The 25,120-nt window shown below is 41.3% G+C and overlaps 1 protein-coding gene across 3 annotated transcripts in view; it reads left to right on the forward strand.

Annotated features, from left to right (window-relative positions):
• The window catches only part of CMYA5 (cardiomyopathy associated 5), a 104,341-nt gene that overhangs the window by 72,570 nt on the left and 6,651 nt on the right, over window positions 1-25,120 (forward strand). For all 3 annotated transcript variants that reach the window (XR_012413761.1, XM_065546405.2, XM_015451634.4), the window contains 4 exons: window positions 313-459; window positions 1,601-1,748; window positions 21,838-21,971; window positions 23,852-23,951. Coding sequence is in view for 2 of the 3 variants with exons in the window: in XM_065546405.2 (XP_065402477.1) it covers window positions 313-459; window positions 1,601-1,748; window positions 21,838-21,971; window positions 23,852-23,951 (529 nt within the window). In the remaining variant the exon portion in view is untranslated. The remainder of the gene's footprint in view (window positions 1-312; window positions 460-1,600; window positions 1,749-21,837; window positions 21,972-23,851; window positions 23,952-25,120) is intronic.

Raw genomic sequence — 25,120 nt, forward strand, 5'->3', positions numbered from 1 at the left:
TTTATGTAATTTTAATATTCGCTACTGAAATAAGTTACTTTAATTGTGGTATATGAAGCTCAGAATCTTACTAATATGCTCTTATTTTCTGATAAGTGTTAACAAGTAGTACTATGTCATCCTAAGTATCTCTTTTCAGAATGCTGTTGTTTTCATATGTATTCTAAGGAGCTGGTTTTCACATAATGGTATCTGTAAGGTTATCAGTTTGAGTTTTCCACTGAAAGAAAATCATAGATGACTTTTTCCAATAACTATAACTTTTAATTAACTTTGGAAGACATCTTAGATTTTAATTGTGTCTTATGCTAGAGTTGGTAGAAGAATACAGACTGACAGTGAAAGAAAGCTACTGCATTTTTGAAGATCTGGAACCTGACCGATGCTATCAAGTGTGGGTGATGGCTGTGAACTTCACTGGATGTAGCCTGCCCAGTGAAAGGGCAATCTTTAGGACAGGTAAGGAGATGGATGCTAAGGGTGCTAGCGTAAGTGTTAACACTTATGGATGCTAAGGGTGTCAGAAGACAAAGCTCAATTCTTCACGGACTCTTGAGATCAGCCAGTAAGTGTTTATTAAGCACCTATTGTGTGTTGAGTGTTGTGCCAAGTGCTGGTTATACAATGATGAATAAGACTGGGGTCCTGTTCTCAAGAAGCTCATGCTCAGGGGGGGAGATGGAAAAACAGAAGATCATAGAAAATGTGTGGTAAGGGCCATATCCAGATATACACAGGTTATTATGAGAGCACTCCAGAGGGGCACTCAAGTTGGCCTGGGGCAGGGGCAGGATCAGAACTGCTTCCTAGAACTGATGCCTGCAGAAAGTGCTTTAAAGGATCAATAGGAAGTAATGCGTTAAAGAAGGATATTCCACTTGAAAAAGACATGAGCAGAGGCATCAAGGCGAGAAACAGTATGGAGTGTGCAGGACACTCTAAGAAGTTTAGGATTATTTCTTAGACTTAAGCAAAGGAAAGACAAGATGAGAAAGGCTAACATAGAGAGGCCATGTTTGCAAAGTAAGAAGCTTGGGCTGTGTGTGGGTGCTGGGAACCCCCAAAAGGTTTTAAGCAGTGGTATTTAACTGTAAATGCATTCTCAGGATGAAATCTTTTCACAGGGTATGAAGCCTAAACCAAGGCTGCACTGCCTTTAAGATAATGGCAACCTGCCTCAGGGGAAGAGATGGTTTACTCCTACCCTTTATCCTTTCCTCTTGCCTTTTAAAACAAGCCTCTACTGAGCGCTCACTGAGGACAAGATCGTCGCTAACTTGTTTGTACTGGGACAGGGGAAAGAATCTTTCTTTTGATTTGCTTGTATATGTATAAAGAAAGTCTGGTGGGATTTATAGGAAGCTACTATTAGGGGCTGTTTGGGGATGGGTGAGAACTGGGCAATGTGGAAGGCAGAGAAGGGAGAGAGACTTCACCATCTATATTTGATCCCTTTTGGGTTTTTAAAACAGAATTCATTTTCTGATAAAAAAAAATTAAAAACAGAATCATGCTGAAGCCATGGAAGACCACGTGCTTCTCAGATCCCAGGAAAGCAAGCTGGCATTGCTCCACGACTGTCCTGACTCTCTTTCTGCAGCACCCTCCACCCCTGTGATCCGCGCTGAGGACTGTACCGTGTGTTGGAACACAGCGACTATCCGATGGCGGCCCACCACCCCAGAGGCCACGGAGACCTACACTCTGGAGTACTGCAGACAGCACTCTTCTGAGGGCGAGGGCCTCAGGTAAGGGGCCCTCTCCATGGGAGAGACTGCCCAGAGCCCAGGAACCAAGCTCCTGGCCCTAAACTACCCTCTGGCTTCTGCTCACCAAGGGAGAAATGTAGCCTAAAATCCTGCTGAGCTAATGAAGCCGCTGACTTGATTTGCAGCTCTATCATGGTTCATCAATGAACTCCAAGTTTGTAATAAAACACATGCTACAATGCAGAATAACTCCCTTGTAAGAAAAATGTATGTGAATTTTAATGATAGAACATTCTTTGAGGTGTATTTAACTTCAGTCATCAGGCAGGATTTATGCATATTTTATGGGTTTTTTACTAGCTATATCAGAATCCGTACCATCTAACTCAGGAAACTAATAGTGAGCCTGTGTATAATGTAAATCCGAATGTCTCCATGATATATTGGTAACATAAAGTAGCCAATTACATATATATTATCATGGAGACATACCTGCCTCTCCAAAAGCATGAAATATGTAAAGAGATTCTTCTAGGAAAAAAGAAATGTGACGCTCTCTCACTAAGATGCTGAAGCTGACATTCATCAATAAGCGGCTGTGCATCCATTAGGCATTTGGTAAATGTTAACTTATCTGCCGAGGTGGTGTTTTCTTAGCCTCCCACCTCCTTGCTGTGGAGCAGCTTCAGGTATCATGATGAATATTCAGATCATTCTTAATATTCATATTTTGATGGAGAGGTTTTAGTTTTTCTTTGAAACCAAGCTTATTGAGATAAACTACTTTGGTAGGATATGGAACTTAGGAATAATGGTATGAAACTAGAGAGCTTTTTTTTTTATTATACTTTAAGTTCTGGGATACATGTGCAGAACATGCAGGTTTGTTACATAGGTATACACGTGCCATGGTGGTTTGCTGCACCCACTAACTCATCATCTATATTAGGTATTTCTCCTCATTCTATCCCTCCCCTACCCCTCCACCCCCCCCAAAAGGCCCCGGTGTGTGATGTTCCCCTTCCTGTGTGCATGTGTTCTCATTGTTCAACTCCCACTTATGCGTGAGAACATGAGGTGTTTGGTTTTCTCTTCCTGTGTTAGTTTGCTGAGAATGATGGCTTCCAGCTTCATCTGTGTCCCTGCAAATGACATGAAATCAATCCTTTTTTATGGCTGCATTGTATTCCATGGTGTATAAGTGCCACATTTTCTTTATCCAGCCTATCATTTGGGTTGGTTCCAAGTCTTTGCTATTGTGAAGAGTGCTGCAATAAACATACGTGTGCATGTGTCTTTATAGTAGAATGATTTATAATCCTTTGGGTATATACCCAGTAATGGGATTGCTGAGTCAAATGGTATTTCTGGTTCTAGATCCTTGAGGAATCGCCACACTGTCTTCCACAATGGTTGAACTAATTTGCACTCTCACTGACAGTGTAAAAGTGTTCCTGTTTCTCCACATCCTCTCCAGCATCTGTTGTTTCCTGACTTTTTAATGACTGCCATTCTAACTGGTGTGAGATGGTATCTCATCGTGATTTTGATTTGCATTTCTCTAATGACCAGTGATGATGAGCTTTCTTTCATATGTTTCTTGGTCACATAAATGTCTTCTTTTGAGAAGTGTCTGTTCATATCCTTTGCCCACTTTTTGATGGGGTTGTTTTTTTCTTGTAAATTTGTTGAAGTTCCTTGTAGATTCTGGATATTAGCCCTTTGTCAGATGGATAAATTGCAAAAATTTTCTCCCATTCTGTAGGCTGCCTGTTCACTTTAATGATAGTTTCTTTTGCTGTGCAGAAGCTCTTTAGTTTAATTAGATTCCATTTGTGGATTTTGGCTTTTGTTGCCATTGCTTTTAGTGTTTTAGTCATGAAGTCTTTGCCCATGCCTATGTCCTGAATGGTATTGCCTAGGTTTTCTTCTAGGGTTTTTATGGTTTTAGTTCTTATGTTTAAGTCTTTAATCCATCTTGAGTTAATTTTCGTATAAGCTGTAAGGAAGGGGTCCAGTTTCAGTTTTCTGCATATGGCTAGCCAGTTTTTCCAACACCATTTATTCAATAGGGAATCCTTTCCCCATTGCTTGTTCTTGTCAGGTTTGTTAAAGATCAGATGGTTGTAGATGTGTGGTGTTATTTCTGAGGCCTCTGTTTTGTTCCATTGGTCTACATATCTGTTTAGGTACCAGTAGCATGCTGTTTTGGTTACTGTAGCCTTGTAGTATAGTTTGCAGTCAGGTACCGTGATGCCTCCAGCTTTGTTCTTTATACTTAGGATTGTCTTGGCTATGCAGGCTCTTTTTTGGTTCCATATGAAATTTGAAGTAGTTTTTCCTAATTTTGTGAAGAAAGTCAATGGTAGCTTGGTGGGGATAGCATTGAATCTATAAATTACTTTGGGCAGTATAGCCATTTTCATGATATTGATTCTACCTATCCATGAGCATGGAATGTTTTTCCATTTGTTTGTGTTCTTTCTTATTTCCTTGAGCAGTGGTTTGTAGTTCTCCTTGAAGAGGTCCCTCATATCCCTTGTAAGTTGTATTCCTAGGTATTTAATTCTCTTTGTAGCAATTGTGAATGGGCATTCACTCATTATTTGGCTCTCTGTTGGTCTATTATTGTTGTATAGGAATGCTTGTGATTTTTGCACAGTGATTTTGTATCCTGAGACTTTGCTGAAGTTGCTTATCAGCTTAAGGAGATTTTAGGCTGAGATGATGGGGTTTTCTAAATATACAATCGTGTCATCTGCAAACACAGACAATTTAACTTCCTCTCTTCCTATTTGAGTACCTTTTTTTCTTTCTCTTGCCTGATTGCCCTGGCCAGAACTTCCAATACTATGTTGAATAGGAGTGGTGAGAGAGGGCATCCTTGTCTTGTGTGGGTTTTCAAAGGGAATGTTTCCAGTTTATTTTTTTTATTTTTGAGACGGAGTCTCGCTCTGTCACCCAAGCTGGAGTGCAGTGGTGCAATCTCGGCTCATTGCAACCTCTGCCTCCCAGGTTCAAGCGATTCTTCTGCCTCAGCCTCTTGAGTAGCTGGGATTACAGGTGCATGCCACCAAGCCCGGCTAATTTTTTTGTGTATTTTTAGTAGAGACGGGGTTTCACCATGTTAGCCAGGATGGTCTCAATCTCCTAACCTTGTGATCCGACCTCCTTGGCCTCCCAAAATGCTGGGATTACAGGCATGAGCCACTGTGCCTGGTGCTTCTAGCTTTTGCTCATTCAGTATGATATTGGCTGTGGGTTTGTCGTAAATAGCTCTTATTATTTTGAGATACATTCCATGAATGCCTAGTTTATTGAGAGTTTTTAGCATGAAGGGGTGTTGAATTTTATTGAAGGCCTTTTCTGCATCTATTGAGATAATCATGTGGTTAATGTCATTGGTTCTGTTTATGTGATGGATTATGTTTATTGATTTGCATATTTTGAATCAGCCCTGCATCCCAGGAATGAAGCTGACTTGATCATAGTGGATAAGCTTTTTGATGTGCTGCCAGATTCGGTTTGCCAGTATTTTATTGAGGATTTTCGCATAGATGTTCATCAGGGATATTGACCTGAAATTTTCTTTTTTTGATGTATCTCTGCCAGGTTTTGGTATCAGGATGATGCTGGCCTCATAAAATGAGTTAGGGAGGAGTCCCTCTTTTTCTGTTGTTTGGAATAGTTTCAGAAGGAATGGTACCATCTCCTCTTTCTACCTCTGGTAGAATTCTGCTGTGAATCTGTCTGGTCCTGGGCTTTTTTTGGTTGGTAGTATATTCATTGCTGTCTCAATTTCAGAACTTGTTATTGGTCTATTCAGGGATTTGACTTCTTCCTGGTTTAGTCATGGGAGGGTGTATGTGTCCAGGAATTTATCCATTTCTTCTAGATTTTCTAGTTTATTTGCGTAGAGGTGTGTATAGTATTCTCTGATGGTAATTTGTATTTCTGTGGGATAAGTGGTGATATCCCCTTTATCATTTTTTATTGTGTCTATTTGATTCTTGTCTCTTTACTTCTTTATTAGTCTGGCTAGTGGTCTATTTTGTTAACCTTTCGAAAAAGACCAGATCCTGGATTCATTGATTTTTTTGAAGGGTTTTTTTAATGTCTCTATCTCATTCAGTTCTGCTCTGATCTTAGTTATTTCTTGCCTTCTGCTAGCTTTTGAATTTGTTTGCTCTTGCTTCTCTTGTTCTTTTAATTGTGATGTTAGGGTGTCAGTTTTAGATCTTTCCCACTTTCTCTTGTGGGCATTTAGTGCTGTAAATTTCCCTCTAAACACTGCTTTAGCTGTGTCCCAGAGATTCTGGTACATTGTGTCTTTGTTCTCATTGGTTTCGAAGAAGTTATTTATTTCTAACTTAATTTCATTATTTACCCAGTAGCTATTCAGGAGCAGGTTGTTTAGTTTCCATGCAGTTGTGTGGTTTTGAGTGAGTTTCTTAATCCTGAATTCTAATTTGATTGCACTGTGGTCTGAGAGACTGTTTGTTATGATTTCCATTCTTTTACATTTGCTGAGGAGTGTTTTACTTCCAATTATGTGGTCAATTTTAGCATAAGTGCAGTGTAGTGCTAAGAAGAATGTATGTTCTGTTGATTTGGGGTAGAGAGTTCTGTAGATGTCTATTAGGTCCACTTGGTCCAGAACTGAGTTTAAGTCCTGAATATCCTTGTTAATTTTCTGTTTCATTGATCTGTTTAATATTGACAGTGGGGTATTAAAGTCTCCCACTATTATTGTGTGAGAGTCTAAGTCTCTTTGTAGGTCTCTAAGAACTTGCTTTATGAATCTGGGTGCTCATATACTGGGTGCGTATATACTTAGGGTAGTTAGCTCTTCTTGTTGCATTGATCCCTTTGCCATTATGTAATGCCCTTCTTTGTCTTTTTTGATCTTTGTTGGTTTCAAGTCTGTGTTATCAGAGACTAGGATGGCAATCCCTGCTTTTTGTTTTTTTGTTTTGTTTTGTTTTTGCTTTCCATTTGCTTGGTAAATATTCCTCCATCCCTTTATTTTGAGCCTATGTGTGTCTTTGTGTGTGAGATGGTTTCCTGAATACAGCACATCAATGGGTCTTGACTCTTTATCCAATGTGCCAGTCTGTGTCTTTTAACTGGGGCATTTAGCCTGTTTACATTTAAGGTTAATATTGTTATGTGTGAATTTGATCCTGTCATTATGATGCCAGCTGGTTCTTTTGCCCGTTGGTTGAGGTAGTTTCTTTATAGTGTTGATGGTCTTTACAGTTTGGTATGTCTTTGCAGTGGCTGGTACCGGTTTTTCCTTTCCATATTTAGTGCTTCCTTCAGGAGCTCTTGTAAGGCAGGCCTGGTGGTGACAAACAGCATTTGCTTGTCTGGAAAGGATTTTATTTCTCCTTCACTTATGAAGCTTAGTTTGGTTGGATATGAAATTCTGGGTTGAAAATTCTTTTCTTTAAGAATGTTGAATATTGGCCCCCACTCTCTCCTGGCTTGTAGGGTTTCTGCTAAGAGATCTGCTGTTAGTCTGATGGGCTTCCCTCTGTGGGCAACCCGACCTTTCTCTCTGGCTGTCCTTAACATTGTTTCCTTCATTTCAGCCTTGGTGAATCTGACAGTTATGTGTCTTGGGGTTGCTCTTCTCAAGGAGTATCTTTGTGGTATTCTCTGTATTTCCTGAATTTGAGTGTTTTCCTGTCTTGCTAGGTTGCAGAAGTTCTCCTGGATAATATCCTGAAGAGTGTTTTCCAACTTGGTTCCATTCTTTCCATCACTTTCAGGTTCACCAATCAAACATAGGTTTGGTCTTTTCACATAGTCCCATATTTCTTGGAGGCTTTGTTTGTTCCTTTTCATTTTTTTTCCCTCTAATCTTGTCCTCGTGCTTTATTTCATTAAGTTGATCTTCAATCTCTGATATCCTTTCTTCCGCTTGATTAATTTGGCTATTGATACTTGTGTATGCTTCATGAAGTTCTTGTGCTGTGTTTTTCAGGTCCATCAGGTCATTTATGTTCTTCTCAAAACTGGTAATTCTAGTTAGCAATTCCTCTAACCTTTTTTCAAGGTTCTTAGCTTCCTTGCATTGGGTTAGAACATGCTCTTTGAGCTCAGAGGAGTTTGTTATAACACACTTTCTGAAGCCGACATCTGTCAATTAGTCAAACTCATTTTCTATCCAGTTTTGTTCCCTTGCTGGTGAGGACTTATGATCCTTTAAAGGAGAAGAGCTGTTCTGGGTTTTGGAATTTTCAGCCTCTTTGCTTTGCACTGGTTTTTCCCTCATCTTCATGAATTTATCTACCTTTGGTTTTTGATGTTGGTGACCTTCAGATGGGGTTTCTGTGTGGACGTCCTTTTTGTTGATGTTGATGCTATTCTTTTCTATTTGTTAGTTTTCCTTCTAACAGTCAGGCCTCTCTGATGCAGGTCTACTGGAATTTGCTGGAGGTCCACTCCAGACCCTGTTTGCCTGGGTATCACCAGCAGAGGCTACAGAACAGCAAAGATTGCTGCCTGTTCCTTCCTCTGGAAGCTTCATCCCATAGGGACACCCACCAGATGCCAGCTGGAGCTCTCCTGCATGAGGTGTCTATAGACCCCTGCTGGGAAGTGTATCCCAAGTCAGGAAGCATGGGGGTCAGGGACCCACTTGAGAAGGCAGTCTGTCCCTTAGCAGAGCTCGAGTGCTGTGCTGGGAGATCTGTTGCTCTCTTCAGAGCCGGCAGGCAGGAATGTTTAAGTCTGCTGAAGCTGTGCCCACAACCGCCCCTTCCCCCAAGTGCTCTATTCCAGGGAAATGAGAGTTTTATCTATAAGCCCCTGACTGGGGCTGCTGCCTTTCTTTCAGAGATGCCCTACCAAGAGAGGAGGAATCTAGAGAGGGAGTCTGGCTAGAGTGGCTTTGCTGAGCTGCAGTGGGCTCCACCCAGTTTGAACTTCCTGGCAGCTTTGTTTACACTGTGAGGGGAAAACCACCTACCCAAGCCTCAGTAATGGTGGACGCCCCTCCCCACATCAAGCTCAAGCATTCCAGATCGACTTCAGACTGCTGTTCTGCCAGCAAGAATTTCAAGCCAGTGGATCTTAGCTTGCTGGGCTCCTTTGGGGTGGGATCCACTGAGCTAGACCACTTGGCTCCCTGGCTTTAGCCCCCTTTCCAGGGGAGTGAATGGTTCTGTCTCGCTGGTGTTCCAGGAGCCACTGGAGTATGAAAAAAACTCCTGCAGCTAGCTCAGTGCCTGCCCAAATGGCCACCCAGTTTTGTGCTTGAAACCCAGGGCTCTGGTGGTGTAGGCACCCAAGAGAATCTCCTGGTCTGTGGGTTGTGAAGACCATGGGAAAAGCATAGTATCTGGGCTGGAATGCACTATTCCTTATGGCTTCCCTTGGCTAAGGGAGGGAGTTCCTCAACTCCTTGCACTTCCCAGGTGATCCTACTTCTGCTTGCTCTCCATGGGCTGCACCCACTCTCTAACCAGTCCCAGTGAGATGAACTGGGTACCTCAGTTGGAAATGCAGAAATCACCTGCCTTCTACATTGATCTCGCTGGGAGCCGCAGACTGGAGCTGTTCCTATTCAGCCATCTTGCCAGCCACCTCTGGACAGCTTTAAATAAAGTGTATTATTTAAGCTCTTGTTTATCTTCATGATCAACAACTATTTATTTAGTTATGATGTGAAATTTTATATGATTGAGCAATGATGATAGTTTCTTTCAAGTGGAAGACAGGCTTCACAAAATAATGATCAAAGAATGAATTAATATCGGGTGGGGAGGTTTTGGTGGGATGTAGGCATTTAAACAGAAGTGTAAACATAATAAATGTTCAAGAAACAACATCTCTTTTAATGTGCCAACTGCTAGAAGGCGGGCTTCGGTATTAGAAAATAGCTGAGAGGTGAAGTCTGGCCAAAACAGAGGGAGAGAGAAAAAAACAAAAACAAAAACACAGACTTTTATTCAGCATTTACTATGTGCCAATCACTATCCCAAGTACTTTAGGTATGTTGCCTCATTTAATCCTCACAAAAACTCTAAGATAAAACAGACACTTTAGAGGCTACTCAGCTTATATTAGCAGTCAGGATTTAAACCTCATTTTGTCAGATTTCGAAGTCTAAGCTGTTAACCCTTGCTTTACGTCACTTAGGGGAGACCTGGACCTTAACTGTGAAAATTCATTGATGCTATATGAGAACAACCCTGTATCAGGAGTGCCGGAGTCCCAGAGTAATCTCTCCCACCATTTTCTACCATCAGTAAGGAAAACCCAGCTCTTTCAGAGGCAAGATGAGCCTGCTAATGAAGGCTCTGAAATGACTCATTCCCTTTATGGCATCCGTCCCCAGCTGGCATTTGCATAAATCACATCAGCACAGTTGAATACTTAAATCAGCAGAAATCTGGAAACCCTGAGACCTAGTAGCCGTCTCACTAAGGAACAGTGATGTCATCTCATAAATATGGCTACAGGGAGAAGGGATGGGGGGATGGCGTTCCCCTGAGGGCCTTCAGCTGGCTAGGAACTTGCCTACTCTCAGTGAACCTTCTCAGCAATCCTATGAGGCAGGTAGTGATCTCCACTAAATCAGACTCAGAAAGGTTAAATAATCTGGCCAAAGTATGAAATGATGGAGTGAGGGTATGGAGTCAGGATTCAAACCCAGGCCTGTCTTCTTCTTTCCACTAGTTTTAAAACTGCTGTCCTGAATAGACTGAGGCATCCCTCAATGGCCTGACAACTGGGTGGTACTGTGCATCCTTAGTTGTCTCTGTCCCATGAAAAACATAGATATGAAGAGAGAAGGCACTACCATTCAAATCCCCTCTCATTAATGTTTTTCCCTTCCCTGATTATCCTAGGGCCCTTGCAATGAAAAAAAAAAAAAAGAAAAAAGAAAAGACTCCTTCTGATAACAACAATGCATTTCAAAAAATCCCTTGCAAAAGCCAAAGAAACCAATGACAGTTCCATATGTAGGAAAAAAAAGACCATCCACCAATTTCATTAAGACCAACATCGAGCTTATTAAAACATAAGGCTTGTCATTAGCTTATTCTGTTTGAGATCTTGCCAATCGATTCATTTTTATTTTTCTTGTTGCAGGCGAACATATTAGGGGCCGTCTAAGCAAAAATTTATAGTAGTTATAGAACAATACAAGGGGTTCTTTGCTATTGAGTGGTTATAGTCCAGTAAATTTAGAAATAAAGGGAAATTCCACATGGGAAACCCTGCTGATAGTTTAATGCTGTGTTGGAGATGGAATTGTTTTCCATTTAGGTACTAAGAGGCCCCTCAGTGCCAGGAAGTGCAATGGTATGTTCAGTCCACAGCGCAGGTTTGACTCTCCAACCTCTGGATCCCTGCTGAGTCTGGCAATAGATAATTTTTTGAAGCAGGAAAAAATTTATTGGCCACAAATTACTACCCTGTTCATTTGCTAAGTCTACTGCTGACACACCACATCAGAGCCATCCCCCATCAATACAGGCCTCAATGTCTTATTCCCTAGGTTGGCATCAACAGACTGAAATAATTAATCTTTAATCTCAGAGTCCCAGGACTGCAAAACTAATTTTTATCTCTTTGGTTCTTTAATGTAAAAGTTCAAGACGGAAGGAAAGTTCTGCTCTTTGGGAGTGGCCATGTGTTGTGGTTCTTTTGACCATCTGGTTTTCACAACCAACTTTAAAACATTCTTTACACAGTCCGATGCTTCAAAATTCTGTAAAACATTAACTATTTAACTACGATCTATGTAGTTCAATCTCTAAGATGTCAGCTGTGGAGAACAAGTCTTACAGTGGAACTGATATATAAAGAAGCTCAAAACTTGATCATCTCTAGTCAAAAAATGCAAACAATTCCTCCTTTTTGTCCATTGTATTAGAACCCCGTTTTTCACTCTGATTCTCTGCACAGCAATGGATAAAGTTACTTTGTCTCTGAGAAAGAACAGCAAGCCAAGATTCGTTTGATCTCACTCCTTTGTTGATTCCATGAAGGGATCATTGTGTGAAGTTGTCATCTCAGTGCCTATGACAGTGCCTGGTATATTGTAGCTACTCAATAAATATGTGTTACTGGAATGAGTAAATATCAATTAGCATCAAACACATAACACTGATTAGTAAAAAAAGTTTGTCTAGCTTTGAGGATAATCTCTTATTTAAAACAGGGAAAAAAATAAATTGTGCCAGCAAAGTAAAGAAGAATGGATATGGATGAATGAATGATTTTTAGTGCTTGAATACTTAACCAGGAGATAGGACTAGTCTAATCTGTGGACTGGAAACCTTCCCATGGGTCACTCATAGGGAAGGACTTTACAAGCTTATTTATCCATTGATTATATAACCCTTACATAGGTTCTGGATTTCATGCAAAAACTCTGTAGTACTAAACTAGATCCAAAAATTGATCCAGAGGTCCCTGAGGGAAATTAGGGGGATCAAAGATTACTTCCATTTGTTGTGGCTTAGTTTAACTGAGGCTGGACCATAAACGGGGTACGAATGGGGGACTTACCTGTGTAGATACTCAATAAGGGTCTGTTTCACGAATGAGTGAATGAATGAATGAATGAATGGGATTAGCCAATCTCTTTCTGTCCTTGCCCACTTCAAGTCATCTAACTGGCTGGATCACCAGCAAACAAGACAGGGAACAAGAGCTAAATGAGTTCACATGTCTTTCCCACCCCCAAGCCGTGATAAAGCAAGCAGGCTTCAAAGCTCTGGTATGGTGTAGGAAGACAAGTTGAAAGGAAATGAAAAACAAAAAGGCAAAAAATGATGAGTAATATTAAATCACACGCACACATGGAGAGAGGGCATTGGTTGTCCTCTAGATTGGCGAATCTAATTTTGGTTGCCAGAACAGAAACACGTCCATCTTCAGACCTGCAGTCCTTCCCCAGGTATGATGGCCTCTGGCGATTCCAATTTAAGACCAAAGGTGCTAGTTGAACTTTTATGGTGGGTGTTTGAATGGAATGAGCCTACTGTGCCCCCAAGTTCCATGACGCAGTGTCTGAAATAGCTGAGCAATTGCCTCCATTCCATAATCCTCACAGAAAACATTTGCATATTTTTGTGTGTGGGCACCGAGGCTCGGTCCCAGCAGTCGGCCCCTGTTGGGTTTGGGGTAGGCGGGAGTGACAATCCCCGGCTTGTGCGCGGGGGCTGAGGGAGCTCCTACTCACCCTCTTCCTGTTTTTCTTTGAATGCTCTCCTCAGGTTGGGTGGGCTCGAAACACTTTCAAAAATTTTCCACCGTTCTGCTGTTTCCTCAGCTGTTCTGTCTCTCCTGTGTGGAGAGAAGTCAGAAGAAGTGTGGGTGGAGGAGGGAAAACTGAGAGAAATATAGTACAGGGATTAGCTGTGTGGGCTGCAGCGAGAGAAGCCGTGTATTGAATGACAAATCTGTGAGAGTCAATACGCCAGAAAGTAGCTGGGAGTGAGTCTCCTGCTCCCTGGCCCTGGCTGAGGCTATGGGCTGGGGAGACCCTCCGGGGGCCATCCTCCAGGGCAAGCATTTCCAGGGAGCTGGGCTCAGGGTGCTGAGCCTGTGAGCTCATATTCCTCCTTCTTCCAGGTTTTGGGGCCCCACCTGGTGGAGCAGGAACGGAATTGCCTGTCATATGTGGGTGTCTTCAGCTGGGGACACCCACTGCTCTGTCTGTAGAATAAGGACAAATAAGGGTAAGTTTCCTAATGAACTTAGTGCAGAGTGAGGAATCCCAACATTTTTCTTTTCTTTCAATCTTTCTTCCTAAGCCTTCAGATGGATAGGTGATGACTGACCAGTGGTCAACAGCAAGAGATTGGAGCTTCCTTGCACCCTGTGGCTAAAGGAGGCAGTCATTCCTGCTCCTTGCTTCTTCCCAGGTTGATAGGAGGGTGATTGACATGATTGGGCCAAAATTCTCATTGAGTAATTAAAAGCTAGTCGCCAATCTGTATGTGAAATTGTTTTCCCGACCCAGTTGTCATATCCCTCTGTAGGGAGCCTTTGGGAGAGGGAGTTTTGTGAAGATGATTCTCCATCGCACCCAGTATCTTGGCATTTGCCTTTTCCTAAATGAAATCTCTCTTCCCAAATGACCCTTATTTGACTTTGATCATTTAAATTATCATACACCTCCTAGTTGTACAGTAAAACCTCAGTCAATGGAAACCCAGTCAGTTCCTTCACTTCTAACTTAGGCCTGTCAATTTCCAAAAGTATTCAGGTTGTCCACAATGAAGGACCCAGACATAGTAGAACCGGTAAAACAATCCTGTGAGAACAAGAGCCAAATAATGCAGGACTGAGGAGAATGAAAGTGAAGAACTAAACCTCAACAGAACACAAAATGTAAATCTGAACTTACTGGCAGCTAAAGAGAAAACAGGAGAGAGGGGGAGACAGCAAGAGGAAAAAAGAGATTACATAACTCAACTCTTTTTTTAAAAGGAAGCACATTTCACTAAGAGAGACAATTATATTTCTTGACATTCAGCTCTAAGATGAATTTTTCATGTAGATCTTTAGATAAGGGCTATTGAACAAGATAATAGTGATTGTCTTTAAGAGCAGTTTTACAAAAGCTACAAAAACATTCTCTATATAACCATTATTTTAAACAGGATCTGAAAGCATAATGTGAAGTCACCATTCTAGGCAGGCAGTTTTATGAGGATCTCAAGGAATTGTTTGCCTGTGTGGCTGCGGAGGGGTAAAGGAGGGCCTAGAGAATCCAGAGGAATGAATGTTACTAAGCTCCTGGGATTCGCTGCCTGGAATGTAAATGATACCATTCAGCCTTTGGAGAGTCACTAGAGAGAAAACAAAAATCTAGCATCTTTCTGTTGGGACCTTTGGCTTATGCTGATTTTGCAAGAATGTCTAATTATAGAAAAGCCTAAGCCCCATGGTTGTTAGCATTCAGCCCCCATGTTACTTTTCTACACCGTTGTGAACTAAGAGTGATGTTAGTTCACATCTGTAATCTCAGCACTTGGAGAGTCTGAGGTGGGAGGATCGCTTGAGGCCAAGGAGTTCAAGACCAGCCTGACCATTCAGCCCCCATGTTATTTTCCGCACTGTTATGAACTAAGAGTAAGACACTTACCATCGAGTCTCATAATATCATCATTTATCAAAAGAAAAATCATTCTGTTCAAAAATTATTTACCCAACTTTTTTAAAAAGGAAAATCTTCTCAATCCTGATTTAACCAAGTGTTTCACCTTAAACAAAAAGTTCCATATTTACAGTTAGTTAAGATTTTATAAGTAACTTCAAACAGCCATGGCTATTCAGTTAGTTTTTTATATTTAATGTTGCTCATGTTCTCAAGTAGTTTTTTTTTTTTCCTTCTCACCCCTTCTTACCCCACATTATCTTATGATTATCTTTCCCAACCTTAATGGTCATAAAAATCAACTGGGATGCTTACTAAACACTTAGATTCGAAGGCCCCTCTTAAGATTCCGATTCAGAAGGTCTAACATGCCCAGGCAGGCTTGGGGAACACTGCCTTACTAGCTGGTCCTTCAGGGCCCAGCCATGTACTCTCCACAGTTCATACAACGTGGTGTTGACTGACTGCCTGAATGTTGGTGCTGCCAATGTGAATGTCAGTAAGAGCCAACTGTGTGTTTAAAAAACAATACCTACTTAGCCATCTGTGGTACACTGCAGTGACACTAACTGTAGGCTGCTCCTAGGAATCATGGCACTGGATTCCTCCATATTGTTTGTACACAGGCTGCCCCGCTCCCCCGAGGAGAAAGCATGCTTAGATCCAGGGGTTGGACATGGTGGTGCAGAGAACAACCACACCCTGTAATTGCCAACCCCTGAAGTTATCTTAAGCACATACATACGCCTTTCCTTTTTTTTCCATCCCACACAAATTGCTGAATTATCAAATTCCTGGAGAGGCTACTTTACAGTGTTCAAACTAATGTCCCCTTTGAGATTGTGCAAACAAATTCAACCAACTCCTGAACTTCTGAACGGGTAATATAGCTCTTAAAAGTAAAATATTTAATTAAATTTGGATAGAAAATATGTGCTTATGGTACAAATTAAAAAGATACAGAAGAGAATACAGTGGAAATTAAGTCTCCTTTCTACCTATCCTTTACCTACCCAATTCTCCTCCCCAGAAGCAATTACTATTACCTGATTCATATTGATCCTTCCAGATAGTCTGTGCACATACAAACATCTACAGTTTTTCAACAAATGGTAGCATACTATATATGTTTCACCACTTTGCTTTTCTTGATTAAAAATATTCCTTGGTGAGCATCCCGTATCAATACATATGAAACTACTTTAATTAGAAAAAACAATTTTAGGCCAGCTGTGATGGCTCATGTCTGTAATCCCAGCACTTTGGGAGGCCGAGGTGAGTGGATCGCCTGAGGTCAGGAGTTTGAGACCAGCCTGGCCAATGTGGTGAAACCCCATCTCTACTAAAAAAAATATAAAAATTAGCTGGGTGTGGTGGTGGGCAGCTGTAATCCCAGCTACTTGGGAGGCTGAGGCAGGAGAATTGCTTGAATTCAGGAGGCGGAGGTTTCAGTGAGCCAAGCTCATGCCATTGCACTCCAGCCTGGGCAACAAGAGTGACATTGCATCTTAAAAAATAAATAAATAAAAATAAAAATTTTAAAAAGTTTTATTGTATTAAGAATATAATTGAGGCCAGGCACAGTGGCTCACGCCTGTAATTCCAGCACTTTGGGAGGCCAAGGCAGGTGGATCACGAGGTCAGAAGTTCAAGACCAGCCTGGCCAAGATGGTGAAACCCCATCTCTATTAAAAATACAAAAATTAGCCAGGCACAGTGGCAGGCCCCTGTAATCCCAGCTACTCAGGAGGCTGAGGCAGGAGAATCGCTTGAACCCGGGTGGGGAATGCAATGAGCCGAGATCATGCCACTGGACTCCAGCCTGGGTGACAGAGTAACACTCCATCTCAAAAAAAAAAAAAAAAAAAAAGAAAAAAAAGAAAAAAGAAAAAAATATATAATTTAACTTATTTACCAACTGAGAGTCATTGAAGTTATTTCTATTCTCTTGCGATCACAAACAATGCTGCAGTAAACAACCCTGTGCATATATCATTTCATATATGTGCAAATATATTTGTAAATTAAATTTTTAGAAGTAGAATAACTGGTTAAAAAGTGTGTACATTGTGAATTTTGATAGATATTACTGAACTGTCTCTACAGAGGTTGTAGTTGTTTATTTGACTCCAACTAGCAGTGTTTTATAAGAGTGCTTAGTTCTTCCTACCCTTGCCTAAACATGGGATGATAAAGCTTTTGATCTTCTGACAATTTGTAGAAAATGAAATCTTATTTTAGTTTAACTGCATTTCTTTTATTAGGTTGAACATCTTTTCGTATGGTTCAGAGCCATGTACAGTACTTCCTTTTCTATAAACTGTTCATTTCCTAGCAATTTTTTTTCTCTTGGATTGTGGTATTTTTTCTTTTTGATTTGTAGAAGCTCTGTTTTTTTGGTTTTTTTTTTTTTTTTTAAGGAAGTTAGCTTTCCTATTAAGATATAAGTTTCTAATCTTTAAAAAATTTTTGCTGTGCATATTTTTTTATAATAATTGAGTTGAATTTATCAATGTCTTTTGAAAATAGCTTTTAACTTGGGTAGCATATTTTAAAATGCCCCCCTGCCCCCCTCTCTCTCTCTCTGTCTCTCTCTTTCTGTGTGTGTGTGTGAGTATATGTCTATTCACTCATGTTTTTTGTAATAGCCAATACAGCAATTTCATTTTTAAAACTAGGTGTTTTATCATCTGGAATTGATTGTATAAAGTAGGAAATTGTACTTTTTTTTTTTTTTTTTTTTTTTTTTAGTATGGCTATCTAGCTGTCCCAACAAGAAAACCCATCATTTTCCCTTCTGATCTGAAATACTTCCATTATTACACACTCAAGAGACTATATGTTTGAGTCTATTCCTGACCTTTATAATCTGTCTATTGATCCATCTATTTATGCCCCAGGACCATACTGGTTTTATTATTATAGCTTTATAATTTAGAATTCCTGGTAGATTAGGTTGTCCCTTCCTGACTTTTTTTTCTACTTGCTAGTTTATATTTTATATGATCTTTAGAATCAGGATGCGTAGCCTCCTCCATCAGCCTGCTCCTGATGATGTGTTATTTTTAGAGATCATGTTAAATTTATAGATTAACTTAGGGAGAATTGAAATTTTTATGATGTTGCATTTTCCTATCCAAGAACTGATGTGCCTTTCCCTTCACTCAAGTCTTTTTTTGTGTTTCCCTCGGTAGCATCTTAAAACATGTTCTTTATATGGATCTTATATCTTTATATATTTTTATGTCTGTCACTATTCTAAATAAGATTTTTCATTTTATCTCCTATCTAGTTGTTATTTGTATATAAAGGCTTTTGATTTCTTGTATCAGTTTTATATCTAGCCATCCTACTGAATTCTCTTATTATGTGAGTTTTTCAGCTGATTTTCTTGGGTTCTCTAGATAAGCAGTCCCATCATCTGCAAATTGTAGTAATTTTACCTCCTACCTCCCAATGTGTTTAACCTCATGTTTCTCTCTGACTTAATGGGAATGCTTTTAATATCCCCCTTAACCATTATGTCCCCAGTTATTTTTTACTTCGTAAAAATCCTTTTCAATTCCTACCATAAATGATTCTCACCCCATTGTCCATCTTAGTCGTGGCAAACTTTCCAGTTGCTCCTGGCCAAAACTCAAGAATAAAAGGGCCCAAGCTAGAGAGGCTATCGTCACAGGCATTAGCTGCTGAGGGCGTCCACTCATTTGCCTCTGAAACAACAGAGAAAGAGACCGTCTCTCATTCACAGGGTAGCCCAAGGCCTTCTGAGGAGACAGCGAGTCTCCTCTAAGTCATTTCTCTCTGCTTTGCAGCAGTGGAGCTACTAAGGGCGAGATGAGCAGGTTGAGAGGCCTCTGAAGCCTGCTGGGCACAATGCTCTGTGATAAGTTTCAGCTCCACTCGAGCTTATCATCCACCAGCAATCAACTTCATGGCTGCTGCTCAGAGGCACTAGGTGCTGCACTGCTCACTGCCCTCGTGTCTCTGGGACCTCCACACATAAAGCCATCTCTTTCCATTGCACTATGGCGCTTGTAGGGAGGAGCCCACGATTAGGGCCCAAAATGAGACCATTTGAGTCAAATTTCTAATTGTCTTTCAAATTTTATTATTGGCTGTAGACTTCCAATCATAGTCACATCAGTCATGTTATTTACTGGTATAAAATCCCTAAGCACCAACTAAGCACCAACAAACTATCGTGGCTTCATTTGCTGTCTGATTACTCACCTTAGTTTGGGTATTCTGTGAACTTGAATTCTACTGCAAACTATGCAATGCTTGTTATAAGTCATATGGACTTAGTGGCAATTATGACAGATTTTTGTTTCTAAAATTAAAAAAATCATAATCTCTGGAAGAGTGCTACTCTTTAGCTCTCAAATTTCAGAATTTTTGAAGTTTTCGTTAGGCTAAAACGCAGGGACAGCTGACATTAAGACTTTGGTGACATCTGAGTGGAGTCAGAATAAGCAGACAAGGAAACGAACCGTTTGTTCTAACCTTTTTTGCTTTGTTCTTGGTGCTTGAGCATAAGATGGCAACTTGTAAACAACAAAACACCACCACATTTCGTATTACTTTTGTTTGCATGCCTGCTGCTTTTACTTCACAGATTCAGTGAGGACATTGTGCACATTTGTCAAATCTGCCTGACCTGTTTCATGCACTGAAAGCAGGACGGATCCCATATTTTGACTTCAGTACCATGTGAAACTTTATTCTTTAAATGAGCAATGAGACAGAGCATGCAGTTGACTGTATATGTGGAATTTTCTCCTTGACAGACTTCATCATCTTAAGGGCAAACACTTAACTAAAAAAGAGTATCCTTGCTATTTAACAACTGTGTTGTTATAAAATGAAGCCAGTGTGTTCTCTTTGTCTCTAAAGCTAAAATTTCCCCACCAATCCTTGTCACTTTCCCCCTTCCCACTCCCGCCTCCTCAACAAGCCCTCAGAATAACAGGCAGAGACAGGGCCTGGGCACATGATAAGTGATCGATACATATTTATTTAGGGAGCGAATGAAGTCTGAAATTCAGTTCAGGCTAAGTATGCTTAGTGAGACAATAATTTTGTTACTAATTATAATTAATGTTCATTTAAAACATTTCTTCAGTCATCGATTCCAATAAGATAAGCAATACATCTACCCCAGAATAATATTCTAGATATTAGTCAGAAATTACATTCTCAATCATAGGACATGGTTTTTCATTAATTACTGAAGCCTAATTAGTTGTCAGTGGACATGGGGCTCAATGTCATTGATCCAGTCTGAGTGTATCTAAGGACAGTCCTCTCCTGAGGGCCTGGTCGGGTGATCAGTTCTAAAATAACAACCAATATGATTTGAGGAGTTTGCACTGACCTTTTGCGGACACGGGCACTAAACAGCAGTTACACAAGCAGGTCCAGAGTGCTTCCCTTGCCCCTGCCTTCTGAGGAGCACAACGTGAGTTTTGTCCTTTTAGACGTGGAGTCGGGGTGGGGTGGTTATTCTGTACAAATGTTTGGCTTTTAAGAAGTTTGAAATTAGTTTGTTTTCTGGGTCAAGAACACTTTTTCCTTTTTCTGGTTCTCCATGTTATTCTCTAAGACAGGTATTAGGAAGTGAAAGAAGCCAGCAAAAGTAGAAATAACCTGGAAAAAAATTCATCTGTGGAACAGTGACCACTCTTTGATTCTGTTGCTTTTGTGGTATATTCATTAATAACAACAACAAAAAAAAACACAAACAAAGACAAAAAACCCTGCCCTTCTGAGAATGAACATGAAGGCTATTGTAGTATTATATTCATTGACACTTATATCTCCTGGGAGCAGGACTCTGGCTCTCCAGCACCCAGGTTAGGAACTTAAGTTAGCGAGGAATCTAGCTTGTAACTCTAAGGACTCTCCAAATGGAAGTTTAAAGAAAGAGCCCTGCTTGCTTTTTTTTTTTTTTTTTTCTTAATTCATGCTCCAGGCTATGATATCAAACAGATGAAAGAGAATGGGAAAGAAGCACAAAACTATTCTAGCTTGTTGGCAGATTCAGAGAGCTCCATCTTCAAATTCAGCAAGTCCATTTGTATTAAGTGGTGAGGCTGTTACAGTGTACTTGCCAAGCCCACTGCCAATTAGACACCACTATCAGCATTTTTCTTTTAATTTAAATAGGCAGTTTAGGAACAGCAACTTTGAGGATTTTTTTTTTTTAAATTAGAATTCTCTTTTCTTGCCAAGACCGAGTTTGCTTTAAAAGATTTGGTCTTCTAGCTGGGCACGGTGGCTCACGCCTGTAATCCCAGCACTTTGGGAGGCTGAGGCGGGTGGATCATGAGGTCATGAGATCGAGACCATCCTGGCTAACATGGTGAAACCCTGTCTCTACTAAAAATACAAAAAATTAGCCAGGCATAGTGGCAGGCGCCTGTAGTCCCAGCTACTCGGGAGGCTGAGGCAGAAGAATGGTGTGAACCCGGGAGGCGGAGCTTGCAGTGAGCTGAGATCATGCTGCTGCACTCCAGCCTGGTCGACAGAGAGACTCCGTCTCAAAAAAAAAAAAAAAAATTTCGTTTTCTTTAAAGATCTTCAGTTTCTATTAACTTTGATGGCTTTAGCATGATGATCATGTACAAAATCATCGTAGATTGGTTTAACATCATCTTAATCCAAAAGTGCCCTCTGGCCAAAAATTGATAAAGAAAATGCTATATTCTTGGCGATTCACTAACCACAATAGTAGTCTGTTTTCGGAATATTTTTAAGTGTCTGGTTCTGTTCCAAAGAGCATTCTGGAAGGCACATAATAGAAATTATTTGATAAAGTAATCTTAGTGGACAATGGCCATGTTGTAGGATCTGGCTTGCTAATCCAGTGGTCATAAAAGGGGAAGAAAATAAGTTATTTGTTGTTAATAAAAGATGTTCATTCACTACCAAATTGAAATAGGAATCATTTAGCACATGGCATTATATTTAAAATTATTATTTTCCTCTTGTATTTAGATCTTTCTCTGGAATCAAAGGACTCCAGCTGAAAGTTAACCTCCAACCCAATGATAACTACTTTTTCTATGTGCGAGCCATCAATGCGTTTGGGACAAGTGAACAGAGTGAAGCTGCTCTCATCTCCACCAGAGGTACTTTCTCCTTTGCACACAGTGAGCTATTTCCAAGCAATTCCTTCCCTTCTACCCCTCAGAGAAGATGTCCTAGAGGGCAACTTTATAAACTCCCAACCTACTGTCAGTGGTAGGTTTTTGTCATGAGGACCCAAGGTTGGTCAAAGGTCAAGATATTTCTTTTGTTTTTCTGCGTTACAGGGTCTCAACCTTGTCTACCTATTAGCAATCAGCCAGGGTGCTTAAAAAATACTGTTTCCCTGCCTCCACTCCTGAAGATCCTGATTTAATTGATCTGGAGATGGGCTTAAACATTTATGCTTTTAGAAATCTTTCTAGATGATTTTTTTGTTTGTTTGTTTGAGACAGTCTCAATCTGTCACCCAGGCTGGAGTGAAGTGGCACGATCTTGGCTCACTGCAACCTCTGTCTCCTGAGTTAAGTGATTCTCATGCCTCAGCCTCCCGAGTAGCTGGGATTTGGCACGTCCACCATGCCTGGCTAATTTTTGTATTGTTTTAGTAGAGATGGGTTTTTGCCATGTTGGCCAGGCTGGTCTGAAACTTGTGACCTCAGGTGATCCGCCCGCCTCAGCCTCCTGAAGTGCTGGGATTACAGGTGTGAGCCACCACGCCTGGCCTCTCCAGATGATTTTTATCGGACTCACAATGTGTTATAATTTGTGGGTATGGTGTGTGTATATATGTGATAGGTTGGGGATATTCTTTGAACTCTGTGAACAAGTTACCAGCCTTGTTCTGTTTATTCTTGATGCCTGACACATAGTCTGTGATAGTTAATGTTTGTTGAACAAATGACCAAAAGAGTAATTCAAGGAAGTAATAAAACTATTCAGTGACATTTTTGGGAAAATACCTAGATGATGCCAACAAAAAATGTTTGTCTCTTCAATTTTTGTGAAAGGAAGTGAGGAATGGAAAGAGGATCATTTTCTTGCCTTATCCTAGACCCAGAGCTGGCACAAGGTTGAGTGGGCACAACAAGCGATCTGCTTACCCAGCAACATCTTGTGCTTGTGCCTTGTTTGTGACATAGTCAGGGCCAGCCTGATGTTTACGAAGAGAAGATGCGAGGCTGCCTTCCCAGCAGTGTTCTCCCCGCAGTCCCAATATGGTGCCTGTTCTTCCATTGTTAGTCTCTCCTTTAGGTTATACCGGTGCATCCCCCAGTTTTTTTTTCTCGAGATGGGGTGTTGTCACCCAGGCTGGAGTGCAACGGCACGATTTTGGCTCACTGCAGTCTCTGCCTCTTGGGTTCAAGCTATTCTCCTGCTTCAGACTCCTGAGTAGCTGGGATTACAGGTGCGCACCACCATGCCCAGCTAATTTTTTGTATTTTTAGTAGAGACAAGGTTTCACCATGTTGACCAGGCTGGTCTTGAACTCCTGACCTTGTGATCTGCCTGCCTTGGTCTCCCAAAGTGCTAGGATTGCAGGCGTGAACCATCTCGCCAGCCTGCATCCCCAAATTTTAATATGCACACAGATTTCCTGACTATCTTGTTAAAATACAGATTCGAAGTCAGGAGGGCTGCGGTGGGGTCTGAGAGTCTGAAATTTTAACTAGTTTCCAGGTGATGTAGATGCTGCTGGTGCAAGGAGCACACTGCACCGCGGGTGAGCGCTGATAGAGGGTACCCCTGTATTAGTGGTGTAGAGGTGAGGACGTGCCTGCGGCACCAGGTAGAGGTAACCAGCCACCAGCATCCATGAAGGCCTTATCATGAGTGAAATTTTCAGCTGTGGATCTGAAGACACTGCGTGGGGGATTTTGATGTCAGGGGAAAGAGAGTCTAGGGTCTGAAATGTGGGGCTTAGCTTAGAGACAGCACTGGTCCTCATGGCAATGTTTTAATCCTATTTTCTCACCTACAATAGGAACCAGATTTCTCTTGTTGAGAGAAACAGCTCATCCTGCTCTACACATTTCCTCAAGTGGGACAGTGATCAGCTTTGCTGAGAGGAGACGGCTGACAGAGTAAGTAGAAGAAGAAAGCATAAGTGAGCTGATGGCCTAGCAGTAGGATCTTAGGGTGTGTCGCCTCAGGGTGGCCTCCCCTGAGCATATTCATGGTGCAGTGAACATATCGGGATGTGGTCTCAAATATCAGTGTGTGCACATCCACACTGTTCAGCTGTGGTTCCCTACTGAGCGGTAGTTCATCACTTGGAGCAAGTGTCAATATTTTTATTGGAAATATAAGCACAGATGGTTTGATTAAAACATTGGCTATTTAAGGTATGATCTCTGGTTCAGTGGGGGGAAAAAAGGGTCCAGTAATTCTTTTATTATTTTTCTATAGCAAACCAGATATTTTATCAACCCTCTTGAAAAGGCATAGAAGAGGCTGGGCACAGTGGCTCATGCCTGTAATCCCAGCACTTTGAGAGGCCAAGGTGGGCAGATCATTTGAGGTCAGGAGTTCGAGACCAGCCTGTCCAACATGGTGAAACTCCATCTTTACTAAAAATACAAAAATCAGCCAGATGTGGTGGTGCATGCCTGTAATCTCAGCTACTTGGGAGGCTGAGGCAGGAGAATCACTTGAACCTCAGAGGCAGAGGTTGCAGTGAGCCGAGATTGTGCCATTGCACTCCAGTCTGGGAACGAGACTCTGTCTTTAAAAAAAAAAAAAAAAAAAAAAAGGCATGGAAGAGAAGGACATTTTATTGAGTTCCTAGTTTCTGGGCCACAGAATCTTGCTCCCATAGTAGCTCCTGCAAAAGGAAGCATCAAAGAAAAGAAGAGGCAAAGGTGGAGGACAGGGTGGGGGAAACTGCCCTGCGATTTGCCTGCAAGCTCTGGGGGTTATTTTGCAGATCAAAATGGCAGAATGGGAGAAGGTATGTGAAACTCTTGAAAACCGTAACACACATGAAACACAGGCTGCTGATGGTGCTGATGCGCCCTGGTGTCGGTGGCTGCCAGGTGCTCCCAAGAAGGCACTGAGCCAGCCAGCAGTGACTTGCACTGTTTCCCTGTCACATTGTTACTTGCCTGTCAAGCTCAGGTGTTACCTGCTCCTGGTTCTGGCCAAGGCGTCTCTGGACCCTGGCACCCTTTGATCTTGTCTGTGGAAACGAACAGATAACTTATGGGGTCATTTGTCAGCCACTTCATCATCATCATCTTCGAGCAGCAGCCCC

Source organism: Macaca fascicularis, chromosome 6 (genome assembly GCF_037993035.2).
Source record: "Macaca fascicularis isolate 582-1 chromosome 6, T2T-MFA8v1.1".
NCBI lineage: Eukaryota > Metazoa > Chordata > Mammalia > Primates > Cercopithecidae > Macaca > Macaca fascicularis.